This window comes from Ptychodera flava, chromosome 11 (genome assembly GCF_041260155.1).
Source record: "Ptychodera flava strain L36383 chromosome 11, AS_Pfla_20210202, whole genome shotgun sequence".
Classification (NCBI taxonomy): Eukaryota; Metazoa; Hemichordata; class Enteropneusta; family Ptychoderidae; genus Ptychodera; species Ptychodera flava.
Genome location: NC_091938.1, coordinates 24,385,484 through 24,412,584, shown reverse-complemented (window position 1 = coordinate 24,412,584; position 27,101 = coordinate 24,385,484). Strand labels below are relative to the sequence as shown.

Here is a 27,101-nt window from a genome sequence, read left to right as displayed (position 1 = left end):
CTTAACAGGATGTGCAATCCGAGTAGTCGTGGCGAATACACAACAGGCATTCAATGATCCTCATCAAAGACGAAGGGAAATGTCTTGGAAAGAAGGCGATTTACGTGCGAAACGAAGGTAATTGCCCGGATCTGATTCGAATGGCGGTGCGATGGGCTCAATCAGTATTGAAAGGCACCGCCGACAAAAAAAAATCAGAACGGCGGGTTTTTTACCAACCTTTAGAGAGAGATAACTCGTGGTGTTAACAAGGCCTTTAGAAATGGCAGTGACGTAGAACAACCAGCAGTGTGCTATCGTCAAACGAACGATTAAAATTTGTGAAATCTCCCGCGTTCGTATCACAGATAGCCAAAGGCCACTCCGTGTGTTTACTGAATGTCAAATGAAGCGTGATTCTTAGGTTTCCCCGTACACCTGGTGACAAGAACGTCAGAAGATAGTATAAGATGTGACTGACGCTACTACTGTGCGTCATAGCCGATATATTGATCGAAATATGCATTTTTTAGGTCGTTCTGGGGTCTGGTTAATTAAAAATATAGTCGAGTGGTTATGAGTTGTTTAATACACTCTCATGGCATTATGGAGCCGCTTCAATCATATATGGATGGACACGAATAACCTTTTGCGAGTCAAGCAACTGTACGAAAGAACTGATTCAATACCATAATGCAAGCCATTGCTTCGATTTATATAGGAATCCAGGATATTCCCGCTACAGAAATCACCTATAGCAACTAGGAAAATGATGTGCATTCGCATTGCTCCCTGTCTACTATGTTACCTCTAGGGTTAAGTAATATCAATATGGCGTGTTTCTCGGGCAATCATTATACTAGGAACTGTTGCAAAAAAAACTGGTTTAGATCTCAAGTTCTTAGACTATGTTGTTATTTACAATAAAAGCTTTACATCTTCCGCACCCAACTTCCAAATTCTTGGATTTATTAGTGATTTCGTTTCGTAAGTGTATGTGCTGATTCCAAATTAGTAATTACGAACCGAATTAAGTGAATTATTAAATTTCCGGATGAAAAAACCAACGCCCATAAACAACAACTCGAACCAGTTGCCATAGTAACAAATATAACATAAGTATCGAATATAATTTTCAGACGAAAATTCCCCTGCCCACAAACACTAAGCCAAACCATTTGACGTAGTAACAAACATAACATAAGAAACGAACATAATATAACTAATATGTAACATTTGTATCAAATATCAAATATGTTTAAAATTTAACATCGGTATCAAATATGACATATATGTATCAAATAGAACATAACCGATGAAATGACTCGTAGAAACCGTACACTGCTAGCAGTCTGCAAGAGCTAGAAGTTGCTAACAAAAGAAAATACATTTTAGTGGGCGTGAGTAAAATAGAAAAAAATATGGAACGGAACAGGCAAAAACGGTAAAAGTAGATGTGCTCGTGATAAGGGAAGTCGCTATAAAATAGCCCTAATGGTCTGTCTGCTATCGATAAGTTCCTTTAGTTCGGGATTCCATTACATCAATTTCTGTAATAGAATACCCTGACAAATTCTTCATTAATAATTATTTCTTTTTCTTTTCAGGACGAGCGGAAACAAACATTACAGGTCAATACCTGGTTAACTCTGGTGAGTTTTATCTCCCATGAACTTTGGTTTGTCTAGTAGTTTAGAAGCCCCTTACAGACATTGAATTGCAAGAAGCAGGGACCTGAAGGTCTTTGTCGTCCATATAAACATGATCCGAATATCTCGATCTACACTTTTGAGTCGTAAAGAAACGCTGACATTCCGCTAAGTTAATACAAATCGTGGTTCAAATTTAGGGACAATTAACACTATTTTGAACTTTAGTAATACGTATCCGGTTATAATACTACTTAATCGCATGACACGAAAGCAACCTGCAGCGAAAAGCGAAAAACTAAATTATCTATTTATTTTATTGTTACACTTACATCAAATTCATCTGCACAATTGTGGGATTGTTTTCTTGTTTTTTCGATCACGTTGGAAACGACTTAAAAGTCATCTTGAAAATAGCTTGCTATGGGTGCGAGTTAACTTTTTATTTCCCCATGAGACACTCATTATAGTTTACTTGACTGTTTACTTACTATATAGTTTACAGTTGGGGGCAAATATGTTTGATTTTATGACTACCAAACCCACATGCGCTTTAATTTTTATTATTACACTCCCTTGTTCAGAGTCTATATAATATTCTAATAAAATATAGTAGAAGATCTTACCCATATAGATGGCTCAAACCGGCAACATTGCAATGAATGCACAGAATGGTAAGGAGACCAAGATACACCGTCACAACTGGTAAAGATTAAGTAAAACTGGCGTACTTTGGATAACAAGAAACACATAGCATGTTGCACTTATGCACATCTGTATAGGTTTACTGATCAGTCAAAAAAAGATAGGTATTTGAAATAGAATAATACAATTGTCGAGATATGAAGGATGTTGATACATACTGTGTGTACGTGTTACTACCGATATGCAATGCGGAATCTACTGAGATCTAGAGCATTTTGCCACTTTCTTTAGCATCAGTGTTTGTCAAAGTTTCCTAACAGCAACACGAGCCATGTCCGAGTAGGAACCTTCTATTATGGTAAGGGGTGTACACTTACAGATGTGCTCTCTAGCGTTAGCAATGTAGATATTTCTACGATGTAATAAAACAATTTTACAATTCTAGGATTCAACTGTTATCTGTTTTCCTCATCAACTGAGCTGTCATGTTTTTAAAATTAAGGGAAAAAATCTGGACTGTCATGTTCTAAAAATTAGGAACAAATCTGGACTGAAAAATTCGGTTGTGTATCTGTGCGTCTCCGATCCTAAAAAGGGTTGTAGTTGGAGGAGTACCCATACAAGACTAAATCTTTCAGTCTGCGTATTAAAACTCATACAAAAATGTTCAGACTTGAAAAATTCACAATCGAATATGGCCCAATTTTCAATGGGCATTTTTATACCGAAATACTACAGACGTGACATTGAGGTTATTTGAACCATAGAGATGCGATGTGTACGTGCTTTATTCACATCGCGTAGCTAGGCAACAACTGTATATGGGATTTATATTAACCCCTGATATTACAAAATGAAATTTTTTCGTTCAGGGATGGTGAAAGGTATCTGATGGCCTGAAATCCACACGGGGAAGTCCGTCAAAACCATATAAGATCAAAAGATATTATCTATGATTTCACTTGTCTAGTTTATCATCATTACTAGCCATTTGGAATTATCGTCAACCACAGCAGTCTATTGCTGACACTTACTCATTCGATGATTTTGTTTAGGTAAAATGCAGCAAATAAGAGAATCTCTCTGAATTGACATAACCAGTGATCAGTGGGAATACTTGCTGCGCGCTGTCTACAATAATTTCGTCCACAACTTTACCGTGTTTATAAAGAAATAAAGACAGTTTATTAGAAAGTAAAACGCAACCGCGGTTGCACTGCTCAAAGGCTTTAGTGTTCCGGGTTGTTTTCTGAGACCCAGCGAGCGTCAACTTTAAAGTTTACCATATCCGTTGTTTTATTTTCCAGCAAAGAGACCGAGATATTTTTTTTTTTCATTTTACGCGCACTGCTTTTCGCCGCTGGGGATATTCTGTCGGCTCACTATATACGTCTTTCCAATAAAGTGAGAGGATCTTTGTTCCCTTATGGCTATTTAACTCATTCGCCCTTCAAATTATTACATATGGGTAATTCTACTGACCCCGGGTGAAGGCAGTCGTTCTGTGATTTTGTTTTATGGGCTCGTTTCATCGTAATACACTTTACGGCATACCAGTTTTCTTTGATAAATCATCCATGTATTAACTAACAGAACATACATTTCGGCAGCCTTCATGTATAATATGACATCACCTTTATGAAATCGGTAGTTACCAGAAACTATACACTATCAGAGTGCCGTTGTTCTCCAAAAAAGATATGAGGTATGTATCGACAATCAGTATGACGTCCCAATGATGTGAAAGGTCATTTAAAGGAACTTGAGCGCATGGCAGGATTAGTGTCATAACGCAGCTTTAAATTATCAATTCATGTGATTTGCAGAGCATTTTCAATTCTTTAATTTACCTTCAAACGAAATTGATAACAATACTGTATGAAATGCACCTAGAAGGCATGGACTTAGACCTGAAAAAAATGATGTTTTATGTTCAAGATGTGGAAATCAATTACGTGTACCTTGGTTCTATTCTCGAAAACAATCTTACATTCTCGATAACAATCTTAAATTGAATTCAAACACTGATGCTATCGTGCTAGAGGGCCATCAACGCTGGCACCTTTTGAGAAAAAATAATCAGTTAGAGTCGATCGGAAGATCTTATCCTTTTTCTATAAACTTTCCATTGAAATTGCATTAACCTTTTCTTACACATACATCGGATGCAAAACCTTCAGTAAAAATAAAGAAGTCACTAGATAACATTGTTTTATACATTTATAGGCCGTGGCTCGTCACAGTTTTGAAAACAACGGGTAACAAGAAAAGCTCGCTCGTGTTCAGATTTTATCATCAGACATATGTTTCTTTTTTCTGTGGTCACCAGGTCAAATCAATGCAAACTTTCTTTTATTGCAACCACAGTTCGCATTTCACTCTGAGTATGCTAATGGTTAATGTATCATAGTGTTTTTCGGATTGTTTCTTGAAATGGTGTGTCTTGCTATTCATATCGCTTGTTTTCGGATAGGTGAATTAATATTGTAAAAAAAGTCTCCTTAATATACACCTTCGTGGTGCTTGAAGCAAAAGCTGAACATTTTAAACCTTGCTTTAGTCGCTTTTTTACATAAGTAACATAACCAGTTTTTTGTTTGCCAAATAATACGGGTAATCTCGAAATAATGTCAGGGTTAATTGAACTTTGTAATTGAGTAATACTTGGACTCAAGCAAGGACAAAAATAACAAAGCATCTTAGAATCGTTGAGTACTTGTCAATGAAAAATATAGATCTTTGGAGGTCAATAGGCTGAATGCTTCTCATATTTTATTTAAAGTTTTCTTATCAGTATCGACAGAAGAAAAAAAATTGTGCTTCTTTTCTAAAGCAATTACAAAGTGCTACGCTTTTGACGGGTGAACAGAACAAACGATATCAAATATTGCATAATAATTGATTGCTATCAGCAAATCTCTGCTCTAGTAACACAGTTTGATTCTTTTTTATGATTCCATAGAACCGTCTTTATTCCATATATTAAACGCGAAAGTCGAAAACGGGAAAGTCAAGCATCTTGAAGCTCATTTGAATGTTGTAATGCGTTTAGTTATAGTCAGAACGAGCACTATTTCTGTCAGTTCTCATAGCCCATAATTTCATGTATGAGACTATCTTGTTTTCTCCTCTCTTACACACTGTCATGAAGACAAAACAAGATAACCCTTTTAGAGGTCAGTCATATATTATCCGTTTCACGTTGTGATTCACTGCCGTGGTGACACTGGTGTGTTGTAACTTTTCAGCTGCGTGCATAAATGTAAAAGGTCAATACTTGACCCTGACATTCATCGCGGAGACGGCAAATTCGAGAGAACTGTGATGGATTGCAAATAAGCGCTCAAAATCCGACGTTTAATGACAGTTTCCGATTTTGAGTGGATGCGATCCAATGCTTTTTCATCATCTCTGGATTACAACTATTCCAGGGAGTCCTAAGGAAGGGAGAGACACGCCACAAGTACACCGTGCCATGGTTTAGCATGCGCCCATGCTCCCTAGCTTAAGGTAAAGAGTGAAAGTGACGAACATTCGTTTTTAGGAACTTCAAATTCACTGCATTATCGAATTGCCAAATATTGAAACAATACCACTCGGGTTTTTTTAATTTTGTGCTATCTGTACATGATGGAAATAACAAAAATAGACTGTTAGTATTAAGAAAGCAGTTTGAAAACGTTATACAAGTTCAACAGAACTTTTAATCGTTAAACTATTCTCAGTCATGATGCCACCAACCGACCTAATCGTGTATACCATTGTTCATAAATGCGAATCTCCTTTTCAAGTTTGCAGTCGTTAAATTGGTTCCTTACATACAACAGTCTGAGTAGCCTGCATGCTTTCAATTGAGATCGAACCCCGCTGCGTTTAACATTCAGTACTAAGTAATGTTCGGTGAGAACAGTCTTAATGCAAATACACTGCTGCCAAAGGGCGTTGAACTGCGAACCGGCAAGCCGTGTGCTGTATAGACTGAGGGAGAATTTACCGTATAGCACTCGCGTAAAGCTTAATGTTTTGGATGAGTATCGGAATAGAAATTTCTTCTAGCGACGATTTTGTGTTTTGAAAAAAACACAAAAAAGAACGAGTATTATTAACTTTATTTAGAAATACGTGGATATCACAACTTTTATTAGAAAGTCAATGTGTAATGTTGCAGCCTTTTTATGTATTCAAGCAAATTAACGCAATACAGTGTTTAAGTCTCTTTTTAAGCATTGGTGGAAATTTGTCAACGAAACAGATTACGATTGAAAGTGTTTGGTCTACGCCTTATAAATAGCTCCGTTGTGTGATATTCGAAATTAAAATCGGTGCGTTAATGTAACGAGAGAGTAAGTTTGGAAAACGGGTGAGATTTGCTTGAATCAGTGAAATCGGATTCCCAGGTAGTTCATGATCTAGGAGTTAAATTTTGCATTTGCAGGCAGCTGAATGATTGTAATGTTTTGCGCACTTTTGGAGTGATAGCAACGTGTCCCATTCGGTATTGTAACATGAAATTCCGCAGACTTTGTTCTTGCTGCTGACAAGTGACATGTCAAAATTTGATGTTAGGGGAAATTTTCTAGCTATTAGGGTCTAACAGGCTAATATACCAGGCTCTCTCCTTAAAATCACAGACACAGAGCTGTGTCTCTCTCTGTGTTAAAATCAAACGACAGTTCCGTAAGGCCAGGTCGAGCGAGAGTTCGGCGAATGTAGAATATTGAAGGCTGAATGTTGAATAGCGATGATGACATGACATGATAACGATAACGACATGATAAAACCAATGTAATCGCCTGTTTTTGGTAAGGGAAAAGTAGAGTTTGGTATAAGATAAAGAGCTGAGGTAGAGGGGCAAGTCATCTCGAAACAACACGAATGCTGAAGAGACGAGCGGCGATCTTGTGTTAGACCAATTTAACTTTTAAATGGTAAGGACTTAATAAGAGTAGTCCAGTACAAGTGGAAATCAACTTATACCGCCCACTGAGAGAAGTTTGTTAGACACTTTGAACGTCATGTAATCATTACGCATTGTCTCATATTTTCAAAAAAATAAACAACTTTTAATGAATAGTTACTCCATAGACGATCGTTAAAGGCGTTTTTGTCAGAAAATATTAGTCCCTCGTGTGTGCATTGTGGGGTTATGCTTGTGTTCAATATCCTACATGTCACGGGGGCAATGCTGTTAAGAATACAACTATATTGACTTAATTATAATGCTATTCTTATATGTTGACACAGACAGAAATTTCAGACGCCGTCGCGTATCTATAACCACAGAGGTGTCGTTAATCACCACCTCCCAGTTGTGTATCGTTGATTGTGGGAGGGATCCAGTTTCATACAGCTGTTTCAGACCCAGTCAAACGCCAGTGCTGATGTCAGAAGTCACATTCAGTTTTCTTGCAATTGTGTCTGGAACTTGTGTCTCAGCTGTACAACAACATATCATGTTTCTCTACCACAATGCAAAGAGAGCTGTGACAGCCCCTTCCGGCAGGCTGATGACATAAGGCGATTTCCCTTAACTATTAAAAACTTACACGACAGTCGTACAATTGCATCAGTATGTACATCTTGCTGGAAATAACCAACTGTTCAAGGAAATCTTAGGTCTTATTCTTCCACCACTGTCACAAGACTACATTTTATTCAAAAATCAATAACACATTTTATTCTTTCAAGTGCCTTTTAAACAATGCAAAGCACAACATAAGAGTTACACCACAATCTGGTTTGTCTTACTTGACACACAGGGGAAACCTTTCATATCGTATTTTTTAATTCACATGCATTCGCTCTTTAAGGCAGTATGGCATATGACTGTTAATGAAAACGCGTTTTCTGTGGAGCTCTCTATTACATTACAATTCATAACTTTCCTAAGACAATAAGCTGTAGATAGTGTATAAGGGAAGTCGATAGTCATGAAAGCATGTAAATCATTTGATGCAGCTTACTACGAATGATAGGGACAGCAACTGACTTTATGCGAGCTCTGTTTTAGTAATTTTGGTTTCTTTGAAAAATTTGGGGTTTTAGGACGTGTTGATGGTACCAATTGAACTAAGGGGCAATTGATTCAACGCACAGACTCCAATGCATCGAAGACGCTATTTGTAGCCGTGGATTCCATCGAGGTTCAACATTAAACATCCAAACAGATGGTGTGGATGAACTCGATATATCATTAGACAACCGCCGCTGCTGTTCGCTCCTTCCCTGCAGAGAATAAATATTTGTATTCAATTCACTTGATCAATCTTATATGTTTTATTAAATTTTGATAAGTAATGAGGATGACTGATGGCTTTCGCGTTCAGATTTTATTCTGCTTTTTACTTTTCAATGCAATATTTTATTGACATCTAACCGCAGATGCCAAAGAGATACGTTTTAAATAAAAATAGGCTGAAGTCATAGATAATTTGATAACAGACAAAAAGGTTACTAGTAACGCTGAAAATGCAGAGGTTACCAAAGAATCGCGTTTTGTATCCACATGTGGTAAAGACCATCTATTAACTTACTACATTGACGTGTTATTTCAGACTTAAAAAGCTAAGGATAGGGCGTCGGATGTTTGGAGTAGGGTGATAAGAATGAGAATAATTCAACGTTACCATTTGCACTGCAGCGTCAGACTTTTGAGGAAGGGAGCATCTGCATGAGGTTGATCTTTTAATCGCTCTAATTCGTCGCGTCGTTTAAAATGCGATAATATCGTCAGATAAGTCTTAAGTATTTTTTTTCAAAGGCAGTGTAAGTATTATGACAATCTCCCCTATGTCCCTTTTGAAATTAAAAATCATGACGCTGTGTCCATTTACAGCTTCTTGCACCTTGAGAAAAACCTGGACAATGTTTTCATACCAGTACTACATGGAATTTATCGAAAATAATAATCAATTAAATTTGATCGATTTTCTGGACAAAACAACTGGCATTACCGCAAAAGGACTTAAACCTTTTGGAAGCAAACATATCAATTTTATGCAGATTAAAAGAGACATTTTGACGGACATTAAAATGCTATTTTTCATTTACGTGAAAGTTCATTACTATGAAGTGTAAAGTATTACTACCCTACTGAATTTGAGTTTTGGATTTGATAATTTAAACCCTGGTGAGATTGGCTGACTATTCACTCAAAAATGAAATACAAAAGTGTATCCTATATGTAATTACCCTCTTGGCAAAAAAAACCCCAATCGTTGGAAGTCCATGCATTTTCCTATATTACAACTGTCCACATGTACTCAGGTTTTGATGTTCAATTAAGATATGGTAATTATGTTGAAAGAGATTTTTTATGTCAACTTCGACAATTCTATTGAGAGACAAAAAACAGAACGTGACGAAATTTCCGACTTAAGTCAGCATATTGGATTTGTGTGTAAATTTAGCATTTCCGACCTATCCCAGGAGACGTGCAACTAATGGTGTGTGTCAGCATACACGTTAGATTGTCTTGTCTTATTAATGTGTCTTTCTTAAAATATACGAAGTTAAATGACCAAAACACACCAGAAGGGTTGCCAGGCCTCCTTTACTCTTTTTTGTAATTTCATTACTGTAGCTTGAACTTCGGTAAACACAAATGGCAATGCCATTACTTAATGCGGTGAACTCCCATGGCACAGGCCCCGATGGAGAGAAATAGGCTCGTTGAAGGTATATTCAAGACGAATCGTGCCAAAATGAGTTATGTGAAACACGCGAATGGAGTACAGCTTAAATGCTATAAATGGAATGTCCCTGTCCAGACCGGTGAAATCTGACTGTTTTCTTTAAAACAAATTTGCCCCAGGCCAATTTGTACACACTTGCAGAAGGTTACGTGGGTGTTTAAGACTCCTGAATGTCTTAGGTCAGTGTCTAGCTCGATTGCCTTTCAGTTTCTTCAAGGATATTACAAATGACATACCTCTTGCGTCTCTTTTCTAGCCTTTTATAAATGATAGATCATTTTATTAACAGCGATGGAATGATGAATACCTACAATGGGACGAGGCTGCGTATCCAGGAATTAGGGACATCAAACTTCCGAGCGACTTGATGTGGCTGCCTGATGTTTCTCTGTACGACAAGTAAGTTACGTATCGTTTACTAATATACAACGGAGCCTGCAGCGTTTGATCAGCACTCCCGGGGCACTACGTCAGCGACTTTCTCGGATTTCGTCAACAGTCTTTGAGCATTATAGAGCTAACCACATGTAACATTATATCAGACTGTATAACGCTGTCTCTCAAAGATTTCAGAACTTTTCTGCAAATTTAAAAAAATAAATTTCAACAACACTTAAAGCAATTACTGACCATAGCTGGAAATCATCGCTGAAAATTTTATCAATTTTTATACTTTTATTGCAAGATGCGTTATATTCAATTGCAAATACAGTACACGCCAATTATTCACTAAGGTGGTCTGCGCCTCGGGGCGAATATTTCGACTCTCACGTTTATATAACAATACCTTTTGGTCTACCAATTATGAGGAGTCATTTTAGTAAGCCTAAGGAGTAACTTAAATTTTCACACGCCTATTTTTGTGATACTCGCAAACTTAATTTTCCCTTATGAGTTAAGAATGTGAAAACAAAGGGATTGCAGCCATTTTGAATTTTAAATATCGGTAAACTTAGAGTAATTTGATTACATAATACCAACATTTGCATGGTAACACTAATTTGAATTCTTGATTTTGAAAGAGAAGGGTTTAAAGTTACGTTGAAGAGAGTTTGGGAAAATTCAAGCATTTCAATTTCGAAGCGCACACTTTTGTTGGGTTTAACATACCATAGTTTTGTACGCAGTTCGTGTACGACCACGCGATTGGCTTTTACAAGCAGGCAACAACAAAAACAGTAAAAAAATTTTGCCACAGCTACAGTCAAATTAGCAATGTCTGCAAATCAACAAATCCTTTGTCTTGTGAACATTTCAGTGCCTACGAAGATTACAGGAATATTATGAAAGGCCAGATCGCTGTAGTTTATCCAAACGGCGACATCATGTGGGCAGCTCCGGTCATCCTGACCAGCAAATGCCAGATAGATGTAACCTATTTCCCGTTCGATCGGCAACAGTGTCGAATGAAGTTCGGACCCTGGCAGTATGAAGGAACGGAAGTTATCATGAGTGGCGGAGGTAAAAGAATTTCCAATATATTTCCGCCATTCTCCTATTGACTCATACATATTTGATAGCTATCCATTCTACAGCTCATTCTAGACTGTTCGCCTTTTGCAACTATCATGCTGTTCATAATCCAACGCCAGTTGAATAGCTAAATGACATGTGCAGACAAGACGACGCCATTTCACTTCTGAATCGTTATATCGAGTTAGAAGTTGTCTAAATTAAGGTTTTGCTCCAGGGAAAAACTTGTACAGTTTCACCAGAGTTGATATGTAAGATTGCTTTGCGTGCGTCGTATTGCCAAAATGTCTCTATTGTTTGACTATAATATTAACAAAGCGCCTCAAGTGAGAACAAACTCTCTCCGAAAACAATCATATCCCGGGTTATATGTCAATAGAAAACAGACTGTTCTCTGAAAGTATCATGTGTCTGGCCGTAACAGTATAAGAATTGAATTATTTACGGGCATTAAATTAAACGGTGACGCTCTGAAAACATTACAAACAGTCAACTGGCACACCAATTGGCCGACTTCTCTGCTTTGTTCATATACTAGTATGTCTGGCAGTTTACGTGTATATATTTATGTATACAACGTATAGTATAGTATAGTATAGTATAGTATAGTATAGTATAGTATAGTATAGTATAGTATAGTATAGTATAGTATAGTATAGTATAGTATAGTATGTATGGATGGATGGATGGATGGATGGATGGATGATGGATGGATGGATAGTTGTATGTATGTATGTATGTATGTATGTATGTATGTATGTATGTATGTATGTATGTATGTATGTATGTATGTATGTATGTATGTATGTATGTATGTATGTATGTATGTATGTATGTATGTATGTATGTATCTATGTATCTATCTATCTATCTATCTATCTATCTATCTATCTATCTATCTATGGTAGACATATAAGGTGTGAGTTGTAATATATGTCGTAAAAATCAAGTACTTATCAGAACACTATAGCTGCTGCACATTTTATTTTGTTACTCTGTCGATATTGATTTCACTGTGACACATAAATTAAATCTCTCTCACTAAATGAATGCATAATCATTGTTAATACATTCTTTGGTTCCTAAGCAGGAAACACATCGGTGTTCAAGAGTGATGGGGAATGGGAGATGGAGTACCTTTCATCGAAGGCAAACATTGAGTATTACCCCGATGCACCTGGGATACCTTATACCGACGTGACTTACACCATCTACCTCCGCAGGCGACCCATATACTACGTATTTAATCTTATCACTCCGTGCGGGCTGTTCTCTCTGGTTACTATTTTGAGCTTCCTCATTCCCGCCGAATCCGGAGAGAAAATCACTCTAGGCATCACGGTGCTGCTGTCGCTCACTGTGTTCCTGCTTCTCGTCGCCGAGACAACGCCACCATGCAGTACGATCCCTCTTATAGGTAATAACAACCATCAATATGATTTAGACATCCTGCAGGCAGACGACAAAATTGCCTCACCAAAATACGCTGATAGTCACGCACCAGACCAGAAATCAATTATTATTCCGACAAACTTGTCATTGAGGTGTGACTTTATGACAGTCATCATTTGTCTTCAATATATAAAATCGATGTGAAAAGGAAGTCGTTACGGAAGTTGATTGACGTTTGATATTTAACGATGACAGTTTTGGAGTCATGAAGTGAAAACAATTGGAATTTTTTTATAATTCCAATAACCATCTCTTAAAAATTCAGGAAGAAAACAACAAGTTACCCAAGCGTTCTAAATGCACCGTCTAGACATTTGCACTATAGTACGTTTTTTACAGTATATGTTGCAAATAGTTTGAGTGCTGAAGGGATGACTTTAGAACAAACTAATGTGAAAAAACTATTTTGTAAGCGTGCATTAATCTTTTTTGTCATTGAAATCCACTAGCACTTCTTATGAATTTCTTTTATTTTATCATTTCTTAAAAATGAATTAACCCATTCGACTACAGGAAGAATTATTGCAGTTTGTCAACGCTTTGATGTTGCCGGAGTATATTGTCTTACTTGACTTGTCAATAATAATGATGCTACATTTTTTTCTGTTGTACACCGATTCAGGTCAATATTATGCCGCGACCATGGTGATGGTAACACTCTCTCTAGGAATGTCGGTAACAGTCCTGAATCTCCACTACTGTGGCTCGGAGAGGGCGCCCGTTCCGCAGAAAGTGCGAAAGCTTGTATTCGGCCACCTTGAAAAGATTTTGCGCGTGCGCAGTAAATACTCCACGAAGTGTCCGCCCTTGAATAGGTACACCACCGAAGCCGGCATTTGTGTGGTCCCAAGAATGCTGAAGGAACTGGACTGTTCTTGGCTGAAGGCATGCGCACTCCACAGCCACTGTCTGCGAAACAAACACATGACCAACTCACATCACTCGCAGGCAAAAAACAGCAGGAATGACAAACAGACAAACAGTAACCATGACGACCATCTCCTCTTTCACCTGCTTTACGAATTTCGAAAAATTGCACAGCATTGCGAGAACCGCAACAAAAGGGAGACAGCCACAAATGAATGGAAAAGGTTAGCCGTTGTTATAGACAGGCTATTTATGGTTTTCTACGTAATAGGAACGATATGCACCATTCTAATAATCGTATGCCAGATTGGCTAATTAGGAAGGAAGGCACGACATGTTGGCTCTACACAGCTGTCTGAAACTGCCTTTAGTTTGAGATTACCGTGATCTTTGACCACTCTCCAGGGTGACCTTTGTTATACTCGAGTAGAATGGTAACGTCGAGCTTGGAAGGAAGTATTCAGCGTAAAGTACCATCGACAAGACAGCGTGTGTCCTGTCATAAATGATTACGCCAGACACTCCGAAAAGGTCCCCGTCGACTCAAGCTCCGTAGCATCATTAAAGTTGGATGATAGCGCGCTGACCTCGTCATCAGCACAGTCATCCTCGGTAGCCGCCCTTCAGGGGAGCATTGCAGTGCTCTGTAAGCATCAGTTTCTACCATGGACTTGAAAACCGTATACATATATTTTTCTAAAAGAAGACATCCAACATTAAGAGTACGTATCCCTGCCTGGCATCATCGTACTTATTTAGTTTCATTCTGATTAAACAACGCCACCAAACATTTGTGATAGCAAGGCACTAGGTGAAAAGACATGTGACGAGGACGAAGAATGTAAATATTAGGCTGAGCCGTGAGACAATTCAAGATTGAATCCCAGGAGGGTATTTTTGAGGCGTTTGGTTATGGAAGCTGTGCAAGACAACCAAAGCTTTATTAAAATTGAGTTTTCGCACGGAATTCGTCAAGTACTTAGAATGCTGCTACTTTTTTTTGGTTTCATGTTTATTCAAAAACTTGCGCTGCCACACAATCAAATACATTAACTGTTCTTAAAATCACTTGAGCAGCAACATTTGAAGGTATTCAATCTGAAAACTCACTCACTTTTCCGTTCAATGCTCTAGGTAAAGATACGTCATATTAATTCTTCAAAATTTTTCTCTAAAAAAACACTTCGTACAAATTGTCTTGAATGTCTTGTAACTCTTCAGAGGCGATATCAGCTGAAGAACAATCTATTTCATTTTTTTAAATTGCAAAAAAAGAAAAACAAATATCAATAACTAACGTTTGTATTGACGGATAAAGTGGAAGGGAAAATGTTAGCTAGAACTACATGGAATCCACAAATAGTATATCTGTCATTGTTCAAGATTTTGTTCAAATTGCTGGCTTTTCCTGTGTAACATTCGTTTTGTGTATATTGCCTTATTTAAAGATATAGTGGTGTCTTTCATTAATTAATAGAGTTTATGTCAACAAGAATGGGTATTCCGAATGAAAGAATACGTTTAACTTGTATATTATTTAGATCAGGGTAGAATCCTTTCTTCTCTGCTTGTAAGTGTAGCCGTGACATTAGTTACCGAAATCTACGCCTTGACTTCTGTACATACATCTTCCATTAGCTTGGTTGTAATAGAATAAACATTTTTGCGGTCGTATTTTCGTATTTCCGTATATCCGTATCTCCATTACGGGATATAATATTTCGATGCAGATGGGTATTTCGAATTTTAAACTGTAATAAAAATCATTTCATGTCTATTGTTTGGCCAATTAAAAATTATAAGAAATCATGGTACTGTTGTAAATAAACTACCTGTGCACTTGAAGCTTTTGTCTCCTACACAATTATTTTTCTATAAATGATATAAGACCTTGGTACGAGGATTCTTCTTGAATGTGAAGCCCAAACAATTTATCGAAGGGTCAGAATTTGTATGCAAGAAGAGGTTAAGTACAAAGCATTTGTCTGACACAAATAACTATCACGAAAGTAAAGCATTTCTTATCGACTTGTTTACCTTACGATTATATCCGCCTCGAAATAGAAGACTTTAAACCTTTTCTAAAACTTTACTCACGGAAATTTTAAATGACTCGCTATCATAATCTTGACAGAAATACGTGGTCGTCGCATGAAGCTTGGATTAGAGAAACAAATGACTAAAAATTTACAGTATTTTTAAAGCTAGAATTGACAGCCTTACCCTTTGTTAAGTATAGTCAGAAAAATACAATTTACGGCGATTTTCACCAAAAAACCGCAAGATTGTACTCTATCGACTTAAAAAAACCATATTAGCATTGGCATATAAACATAATGCAGCATTTCATAAATGATTCACACAGTCTGTGTTTACTAATTTGTGAAAGCCATACACGCCTGCAGCTTGCTCTTTTCCTACGCTCAAAAATTACATATGGAGATGTATTAGATATTTGATAAAATGCAACATACAGAAACCTAGGGATAAGAATTTAATAGTCTGAAATCACTGCTAAAACTTCTAATTTTATCCATTTCTTTGCCAGTGTTGTCATGTCCTTCTTACGATGGTAATTAGAGTTATGGTCGCAGCCGAAGACGTAGTAGGGCTAATAAAAGGCCTGCCAATTAAACAAATTATTCTTAGATACAGAAAAAAACAATTTGAAAACGATCATTATTTATTTACTTGGTCGTCAAAACATTCATTCAAAAAATTTAATGTTCGCCTCAACCTTCCCTTATTGAGAAATGGTAATTTTATTTCAATACAGTTTTAAGTCAATAATATCTCTACGCTGTAAATAACCAATAGAAGGGTTAAGCTAGCAAGGCCAGGTAATTGAACATGCGTTAAAAATCGAGTGAAGTTGAGTTGTCTTGGATGAGTAGAACAAAATTCTCTGAGTGCTTGCCGCAAAACTCTTCTATATATCCTTCATTTTATGGAAATTTCAACAAAGAATCATCGAAAGATAATTTGGACAAAATGATCACTAGAAAATAATCTCTGGCCATTCTTGCATATTATACCAAACTTTCAGTTAACGAAACTAAGATATATGTAATCTGTTAACTTTGGTAAGAGCCGATATTTCAATTACAGTTGCTTTTGTCGTTTTTTATTGTTGTTTAAAAAGACTTTGCTTACTAAGCAGGATAGAGTCATACCAAGACACGAAAATTGTAAGATTCATTAACCTAGATCGAACATTTTACAAATATATATTCCAGGACGTACCTCTCAAAGGCAATTGTAAACGCCAAAAGCGGCAAATATCAACTCAAGGGGTCGCTGTACTGAACTCTTCCTCTGCACTATAAGCGAATATTTTTCTAATGAGCTCCGTTTAATATCGCCTCTTTAAAGTCGCCTTGTCAATGTCCTTCTTAGCGAAGACAACATATTGGTATACTGGTAACGTGACGAACTGCATAAAAATGGTTTGGCAAGTGCATCATCCCCCTGTAGTTAAACATGGTTTAATATTATCATTTGCCTTCTCAGGAAATAGTACAGTATAGTCGGCTTTGACATGGCATACCCCGGTATGCTGGAATATGCAACTTTCTGTGTGGACATTACAAATGAGCCATAAACTTTAAAAACCGAAACACAATTGGCTGTCGAAACTTGGTTCAATCTGCAATATTGTTGTAATGTATAAAACAATAGAATATAAAATAAACGTTTATCGATATGTTAATGTATTTTTCGGAAAAGATATTCGCGTGGTCCATTCAATCCAATCAATATGTACAAGTCACATTTCCCATCATCTGTATATCATCAGGACACCCATTATACTGACATAATGCGTACACTTAACTTTCCCTGATTAGTACATACCATGCCTGACATTTGAACTAGAAGATGATTGGGATTCAAAATGTCCCCATTCTAAAAGCCAATGACGCCTCCAAGGATCTAGATGGCAAAATCGGATCTTGTTCTATCATCTTACATTAAATTTTTGTGGTGAAATTTAAAAATACCTTTTATTTCAACCGTATCTCATCTACTTTGAAAGTAGTGATAGCTATTTATCAGAAGCAAGACAGTGTTAAGTTAGTGTTTGTGTAAATGCAACCAAAATTCCTTATATTAATGGAAATTTTATTTTTGTTGATGCACTGTGCAATGCATTAGACAGTTTATCATGTACATTCTTTTCATTTACTTATTGCATCTGATTGGTCAAACTAGAAAAACATTTCATTGAGATGTCAATTAATTAATTATATAATTACACTTCGAAATATAATCATCATGCAATATTGTGCCTCTATTAATCAAGTTGACGTAAACTGTATTAGAAACAGTTCAACACCAAGCAACACGTAAAACGAAAATGGAAGATATATATTGTCAGTTATTTTTTGTGTATGTGACTATAAATCAGAAATAGATTGTGCATATTATCTGTGTATACGCAGTGAATATTGCGTATTTCTACTATATTGTTGAACCCTTGAGTGAATTAACACGAACTCGTGGACAATGTTAAACGTTCAAAGAGCAGCATCTTTGCTCGAATGCATTGCAGCTGTACGTGTTTTAAATCGTTGTATGTCCGACTACGTTGTCAACATCGTCTTCGTCGCTGTGTTCGTTCAGCACCGTGACATGGGCTGCATCAAGACCAGCACGTGATACACGCCCGCCAGTAAGTTTCAAGGAAACACCACTAGGACCTGCAAATGCATCGCGTTCTTCATTAGTAACTTCCCCGGGGGTAGTGCACCGCGGTAGGCTTTGCATTCCCAGAACGTAGACCGGTGGCTTACTACTTGTTGGTACTTCGCTGCTTTGACGGCGTCTTGCGGGCGCTTTATCGATGCATTCGTTTTCTTCGTCGTCACTTCCATAAGGACTAAAGGATATCTCATCTGCATCTTCATCGCCATTACCATAGAAATGTGATCGGATTGATCTCAAAACCTAAAAGCACGAACACGTACTGTTAGCTGTCTGTCGACCACGGACCATCTACCAATTATATCGTGCATCTAATCTCACATCTTAACTTAACCCTCTGTCACTCACAAGTTCTCCAAGTGCATGACGGAGTGTTCTTGCTATTATCAACGATGTGCCCAACAACAAACTTTCAGCTTTTATATATGTTGTAGGGTTCTGTTTAAAATCCATCATCTAAATCAGGGATCAAGACTGTAAGTTTTGGGTAGAATATACTAATTGCCTACAGTGTAATGGTATTTTGAATTGTCAATAATGGCAATTGTTTGTCTTAACCCTTGAGTATTGGTTATAGTAATATTCAAAGCGATATGTTTGAGAACCTAAGTTTCTCATGGATAAAACGGGGCAAAAACAGAACAGTGGTTAAAGAGTTCCGAATTTTATTTTTTTTTTATTTATAACCTTTGCCTGAGGGTCATTCCTGATACAGATACCGTGTTATAATAGTGAATTAAAATCTCTCGTGAAAAATATCGAACATCTGCAGTATACAATTTATCACGATGGTACTCACCGCTTTGTTCGTCGCGAAGAAACCAAGATAGCAGGTCGAGCCCTGACAGAAGTTAAAAGAAATACCAAGCTTGACTTACATGGCTGCTGTCCAAAAAAGACAGGTCATGCTTAAATGTTACACTTCGCAATATGATTGAGCAGCATACAACTCGGAACCATGTGGTTTATCTTAAAGACTTGTAAATATAACATTAAATTCGATGAAAGTCCTTTATTGCACAAGAACGATAACTGTCAGTCGATGATGCTCCTTTGATGATATGTTTCTTAAACTGACATGTACAGATTAAAACAACAGCAGGCACTTACGCGAACTTCGACAAGTTTTTGAGCGGAATCCTTTGATTCCCTTGAGTTCAAGATATTTGTCATATTGAAGTTTTGTCATAAATTGAGAAATCAAACATTCCACTGTGTACTTACAACAACAAAATTTGCGAAGGCGTAGGTATATCCAAAGTACATATTTCCCATTATATCTTGTAACCCCAATATCCAGGTTATGGCAAACATCGGCACCATTAAGCGTATACGACAGAACTCGTCCCTGTCAATGAAAATATCAATTCTGTTTACCATCGCTACCAATATAATTGCATCTAAGTGAAATCAACTAAATTGAATAAATCCGTGATATTATTTGTTCGCTTATATATGACGTTTCACAAATTGCAGTGGTGGACCAATACGCCGCTCCTGTATCGTGTTATTGGCCCGAGCGTCTTTGGGTAAGTAGTGGTCATTGGTAAACTATGGTACCACAGATTTACCTTTGTCTGTCTGTCTGTGTCCGCATCATTTTCAATTTGCTTACATGCGAAACGTGTGTTCTAGAATGAGATTTGGCGCCTTAAATACGTATAACTCCTCCTTCGCCGTCTTAAATGTTACAACAATCGTTTAACTTCAAGAAAGAGTATCGCAACACACCTCAGTATATACCATAAACCAGATCCGTAAGTAAAGACCAAGCGGTCAAACTTGTAGGACATGAACACGATCAAGACGAAGCTTGCCTGCAAGGAAAAAATGTTCAAATGGCACGAGTGACACAAGAATTTCATAATTAAGCTTATCAGTGGTAACCTGTCAATTTTATGACACACACGATTTTAGTGGCATGCCATGATGAAATTTGGTAATAACTCTTACAAGGATGTGTCATTACTAAGAGTGATACATGTATGAAAATCATGCACAAAATCATTATGAAAATCATTCACAACGAAGCAAATATTAATAACATCGTGCAAACAATGTACACATATATATTGAAATAAGCGTACCAGAGTCAGGAAGGCAGCTGGAACAACAGTAGCTATATAATGTTCAATGTTTTCCGGCACCAAACAGCTTGGAAAGGAAAACGAACAGTGTATTAAAGTTCTAAAAGACAGGGAAATGCCTTTGCTGTATTGATATACATAATTATTCATTGGAAAGTTTACAAAAAATACAGCAAACTTATATCGCTGTATATTGTCAAAATTAAATTTACATGCCAGCATGAATGGACTTGAATTATATCGCAGTTATACTGTTCTGTAAAAGGACGCTTTCTCCATGAAGATTGATAAGGCTATCCTAGTTAACGAGGAGCATGTGTACTGAGCAAGACATAGAATCTTACTTTTTTGATCGCATGTAGCTGGCCGACCACAGCAAGGCAGAAGGTACAACGAATAAGACGGGCACTATCCATCCATGAATGAGGTAGAAAGCCCTGGAAGGTAAATGGATTTGGTTTAAACACAGACGGACGAGATCTTATCTGCTGGTTTACTGCTGAGGAAATAGAAAACCTCCAAACTCAGGCCGATTGTGTTTATAGTAAAACATTGTCAATGAAGCTTTGGCATATTATCATGAAAACACTTGTCAGTAGGTGTGTCGTCATCTGCGTCTGAGTGTGTAGCTTGCCATATTTTTTCTGCCGTATAGTTATTTACACCACAGTCTTGGATATGATACAAATAATTTGTGAAAGTTGATGCAAAGAAAAACTCGTGAAGTGATTTCACATATTAGGAAATGGATTTAAGTCACCAAATGGTCGACGCAAGAGTCATGATACCATTTAAAAAGTATTTGCAGCGAGCAATATCAGAGGTCAGGTTGCGGTACGTTGTGGCCTATAGTTCTATGGGTATTCACATGATTGGCTACACTGATACTTACTTTGCATAGATGTTCTTATGCACACAAAATCGCAGCTTAAGGTAATGTTGCAGACAGAAGTTGAAACCCCAGGCACAGCAGCTGATCAGGGTGTAATGGCTGAGCATGGCAGATATTTGGCACGAAGTCTGAAATCAACGAAGTGAAGATCATCAATCCATTAGCCTTCATAAGATACCACCAAGCATTATAATAGCTTCTATCTGTGAGAGCCTCAATCGACCAGAGCGCGGCCCTGCCGGTGTTTTATTTGGTAGACAACACACTGACTGTTCACAGAAAATTGCCTTAATAGAAAATACGGTACGAGAACTAAGCGCTAATCATAACAACTAAGTTTTAGTCTGAATTGAAAGTAGCCACTAGGAAATTACGTAACAAAGGATATGGTAATTGTTGACAGTGTGCTGACTTTGAACACTTTTTCAACGGCTGGCTTTGCGCCTTGCTGGTTTCAGTCATTATTTTAATCATTATCGTGTTTTCATGCTTTGTAAAACGTTAATAGTTCCCAATATCCGTTCGCACATTCGGTGACATATATAAATGTAATAATTATAACTATGAGAAAGACAGGTATTGGTCTATATTGCTTAGTTATTATTCTATCGCAATACAGTTGAAATAATTCATTGCCATTACCGTTTCTTTGTCCACATTCAAAGCCACCACAACTACGATGAAGTACATTGAAAGTGACAGGGAAACACTCCCGCAGACAAAGTAGTGATCGGTCGTTATCCTTAGATGCATAGAAAGGAAAAGTAATTTAAACGAACAGTGAAAAAATATCATTTGTCATTAAGACGATTTCAATAGTTAACATGCATGCATCGTCTATTTTTTCATATGAGCATAAATGTGCCTACATACATCATCCATCCAGCCATCCATCCATCCATGCTCACGTACTTACATGCACCCGTACATATATGCGCACGTACATACAAATGCATGCATTAATGCATGCAAATATGAAAGCAACGATACGAATCAAACCAATCAACTTAGAAAAAATACCTTCTCAAACAAAGCGTCACAAAAGTGAAAATGGACAAGAATGCCGCTAAAGTGCTCTCTATCACAATGATCGTTTTCAACGCAGACTCCAGGAAAGGCTAGAATAACAAGATGAAAAAACATATTGTTATCATCTCAAATTTGCAAATTTAAATGCTACAAACCGAGATTAACAATTAAAGAAGTCATTTTTCATCGCAAGAACTTAATAAGGCTTATACATTACGGCAGGGATATTGAACAGAGCATCTTATCCAAACAAAAAATGTAGTGTTTGTAAAAATACCATTCAGGACAAGCTACTGAGCTTTGTCTTACCACAGGTTTTTTGCCCATCGTCATCACAAGCGCCACACTTCCAACATAGTCGCACTTGCACTCTGTGAAACCGGAAGTTGTGTCGTCTACCTTCTGGCAGTTCATTTCGTCCCACAAGCTTGCGAAGCAAATATTTTACAAATATTAATTTTAGTTCAACTTATCTGCGATGCGGATCGTAAACATCGGTTGCTGATCGTGATAACATCGGGTTAATCATTGTATAAGACTATTTTTGTTTATGAAGTTTATCAGCAAACAAAAACTCTTGTTGAAAACTATGGCCAGTGCAATTTACGTCACAGTGTTTGGCAAAGATTCTGCCAACGGTGGAAAGTTTTAATCACGGGCCTTCATGATAAAATGTTATTTTTTAAAATGTTTATGTTGTTACTATGCGTTCAACGGAAAAGACACATTAATGTGGAACGTACGCTGTGGGATCACCATGTACCGATGATAGACACTTGGCATTGAACCCGGGCTGAAATATGGAACAAAGAGGGGAATAGGTATAAATTCCATTGCGTTTTGATATCGAGTAAATCTTAAAATGTAGTTAATCCAAGATGTTCTTGTTTCGGGTATTTTTTATTTTATTTTATTTTATTAATAATGACTTCCACAGCCGAGGCCATTTATGGAAGACTGTTAGTAAAAATACAGATACAGAGTTAAAGCATGAAGACAAGACGAACAAACTTTAACAAATACTGAGAAAACAATGTTTTAAAACATTTTTAAAACCATTTAAATTTACAGAAAAAGGATCAATGTCATTGTATTCGTTTAAAAGCAAATTTAATTGTCTCGGAATTCTACTAAAAGAGAGTCACGAACACAATTAACTCCACCAAATGGCACATGAAACAAAGTAGTACGCCGAGTTGAAAACCTTGGTACATGAAGACTAAAAAATGAAGCTAAAGCATTAACATTAAACTTTGCATTATATGGGTATATTTACCTGCTAAATTCTTCCAGTTCACATCATTTTGAACACTGCACAATACCACAACTTTATTTAAACGAGGTAACCATATGAACTGTCTGTTTACTGACGGACACTAAGAACCATCACGATACACAACATTGAAATTTTACGGGTCTTCAGAACGGAAACTCAAAAATCTTAAATCGAGGAGAAAACTTGAAACATGACCCTATAATAAGACCTTGTAAAGTCTGCAATGCCCTACAGTGTTCAAAATGTATGCTTATGATATATTACCTCCTTGTGGTATAATACGAAGGTAATTGGTTTTTCTAGCCTTCTTGCTCGCATGCTATCCCTGTCATAAAAAATATTGACAGAAATCACAGGAGAGTTCACTCTTTTCACTTTCTTGGTTGCAGTGATTGATCGCACCCATTGTCTGCCTTGTCTATCAGAAGGAGACAAAACGAAAAGAAATGGTTAAGTTAAAAATGACACAGAAGCGCATAAACAAGCGAAATGTGACGATGTTTCTGTTCTATGATCTCTCGGTTCTACTTCTGATGTAATCTTGCTTATCTCACAAGCTTGTGATGCAAATCTTGTATTTATTTATTTATTTTATTATACACTACGAATAAAATAGTATTAAGCGATCAATAAGGCAGTTGTACCTTTGTATGCAATTAATAATTCTGTAATGTGTTGACCAGCTTATGTTCTGTTCTACAACGAGCAATCAAAGTTAATAGCCAACCCAATAATTCAATTATGTGAAATAAGGTTTCACGACTTACTGTTTCTTCATTTCTGACGGAATTATGTTCCTTGGATTCTTGTACGCAAAAGCAATAACCGTGACATTGCCTAACGATTTGAAAATGTAGTACATATCAGTCAGAGAACACATCGTACTTTCCGCAGAACTGACCATTAATGTAAAAGTCAAGTGTCTCGTATCACATGTCACTTTCTACCCTGATACTGCGAGGCCATTCAGCATACTAAGAACGTGGTGGTGATGATGGATCAAGAAAAATATAACGAAAAGATCCTAAAAACGCATGACATAGACAGTATTATATACGTGTCTTCACTAAAATATATCAATATTTCACAAAGAAAATACCGGAATGCCTGACCCGAGTGCAACACCTATTATGGTCACACCCCGCCATTTGCTCGACTGTAGTGTGCTCGATTTATGCATTAATGATTCGAAAGCTGGAAATTTCGGCCGTTTTCGTTTTTTGGTTCAGGTCTTTCCGCTGGAGGCTTTTGTTCTGATTCACGAACCTGTAGCTGGACTTAGTGTTGCTTAACGTATATAGTAGTTGTATGTACTAGGTCTTTGTGTACTAAGTCCCAGAAGCCTCGGAGTTATTGTATGTTCTAATGCATTGCACAATCGTTCGCTATACTGATGTTCAGAGAATCCAAACAACTAATCAATGTGTACTCAAACGGTGACATATTTACACTTTCCAAATAAAATTATTATATTTTTGTCCTCCACTTTGCAAGTGATATGATGTAATCAATTGCCTGTGTAGAATCGACTTAACAAAGTGTATAATGCGATGAACTAATCTTATTGAACATACATCTTTCACAATATTTCTACCTGAATTATTCGTCTCCAAATTTTCTCGGGGTATTATGACCTTGCTACCCCCTTCGTCAACTTTGTACCAGACACTTGTTGATCTCTTCCTTCGTGACGTTTTCAATGTGCCGGGAAATGCCAACTCGCCGTCTTCAGGTTTTACGACACATGCTTCAAAACCTGTATGACAAAACGAAATTTATATCGTAAGTGTTTGCGAGTAGAATGTCTTGCTTTTATGCAATGTTTTGGAAACAAGATGTGATTGACGTATGCAGGAATCACGCCTAAATTATCTTCACTCAGCAGGTCTCACCAAATAACTTAATGAATATATGATAGCTAGCCACAATGTCATGGATCATGTGAAATGTTGTGAATATCGTGTGTAACTTTACTTGTATAATACTACACATTTACCCATTCATTGGGAAATAGAACCAATATATATGAATTGTAACATTGGAAAAACTAGTTACATACAACATTTCCCAAGGTTTCAAAAATATATCATTTGCTATTAGATGTACACATGATATCAACATCATGGGAAACAATGGGTATAAACAAGGTGTGACATGATTTTCCATGGTCTACATAGATGTCACATTGTTTCACCAACATTGTAACCCGCAAACTTTTTCCTGTGTTAACGCGTACTCCTTAGTCACACAAGCATTTATTTTATAATAAGAAACATTAAAGTGTTTAAAATGCATTAACAAGATTAGGGCGCTGACCATCTAGTGGAAAGAAATACGACTAATACTGACATATGCGCAGATAAGGACGACAATTTTAATGGAAGTCTAAAATGTGTATCGAAAATACATCGTCCGTATAAAATGTACACATCTTAAGGCAGGAACCTTCTTAATCTATGGCATATTAATTTTTACAGCACCACTTTTGAAACCTACCAATATTCTCGCTGGATACTCTAATATTTTCATTGTACTGAGTCACATAGCCATATACATCGTGGCTAAATATTTCCAGTGCCTCGATCAAAGTTATGGATCCGGCATTTGCACCTCTTGTCTGTGAACCATAAGTAAAGAAAAAATAAATTACGTCATGATGCCCACATTTTTCAGATTTGTGCAATTCACAACACACTTGTTCAAGATTATAATACCTTAATGTTTCATATGTGTAATTTATTTCTCTTTTTTCAGCAGAGAAAACTCATTCTGGTCATCCAACAACTTCATGATGCGGGTCACTTAACGCTCGAAAACGCCACGAACGTATATCTTCACACTGTCACTCGAAAAACTTCTTCTACAGAAATACTTATTATTGAATATTCCTTTTAACTAATAGCAAATTTCTCACCTCGTGAATTTGAGACCACTTGGGCTTCCTTTTGCCATCCAGTAAATTGCTTACCACTTGAACTACGGACTGTAAATCACGCGTGAATATTAAGTGTAAACGAATTTCATAAAAATTTGAATAGCTTCCGGACTACGCCTTTCTCAGTTTCAGTAGTTAAGCAAATATTCTAGATAAGTGTAATCCAATCTTTTACATTTCGAAAACCATGTACGCACTGCCGGAAACCACTACTCACGTCGGGCTGGTATTTTTCAGATTTTCAGGTGATTATATTTTCTTAGTCACTTCCTCTGACTACTACAACAAGTAAATTCAAAATATATATTTTCCATTTTACTATGAGGGTTTAAAATGAAATGTCTTTGGCTAGATTGAATAGAGATATAAACGGGGAGAGAGAGAGAGAGAGAGAGAGAGAGAGAGAGAGAGAGAGAGAGAGA

At 37.0% G+C, this 27,101-nt stretch overlaps 1 protein-coding gene and 2 long non-coding RNA genes across 4 annotated transcripts in view; 1 reads left to right on the top strand and 2 right to left on the bottom strand.

Moving 5' to 3' along the window:
• The window catches only part of LOC139143891 (neuronal acetylcholine receptor subunit alpha-10-like), a 45,482-nt gene extending 28,002 nt beyond the window's left edge, over positions 1–17,480 (top strand). Inside the window, exons 3-7 of one of the 2 annotated variants that reach the window (XM_070714483.1) lie at positions 1,587–1,631; positions 10,257–10,366; positions 11,226–11,428; positions 12,531–12,857; positions 13,515–17,480. In XM_070714483.1, coding sequence (XP_070570584.1) covers positions 1,587–1,631; positions 10,257–10,366; positions 11,226–11,428; positions 12,531–12,857; positions 13,515–14,074 — 1,245 coding nt within the window. In that variant the 3' untranslated portion in view covers positions 14,075–17,480. Of the gene's footprint in view, positions 1–1,586; positions 1,632–10,256; positions 10,367–11,225; positions 11,429–12,527; positions 12,858–13,514 lie in introns of both variants that reach the window. The other variant, XM_070714482.1, reaches the window with a different exon arrangement.
• A 4,607-nt stretch (positions 17,481–22,087) lies between these two features.
• Positions 22,088–22,889, bottom strand: LOC139143084 (uncharacterized). The gene is made up of 3 exons (XR_011554521.1): positions 22,778–22,889; positions 22,460–22,557; positions 22,088–22,181 (listed from the first exon to the last, which is right to left on the bottom strand). It is a non-coding gene; the product is annotated as an uncharacterized lncRNA (long non-coding RNA).
• Positions 22,890–25,361: 2,472 nt separating this feature from the next.
• On the bottom strand, positions 25,362–26,732 carry LOC139143083 (uncharacterized). The gene is made up of 3 exons (XR_011554520.1): positions 26,659–26,732; positions 26,241–26,361; positions 25,362–25,500 (listed from the first exon to the last, which is right to left on the bottom strand). It is a non-coding gene; the product is annotated as an uncharacterized lncRNA (long non-coding RNA).
• Between the last annotated feature and the right edge of the window lie 369 nt (positions 26,733–27,101).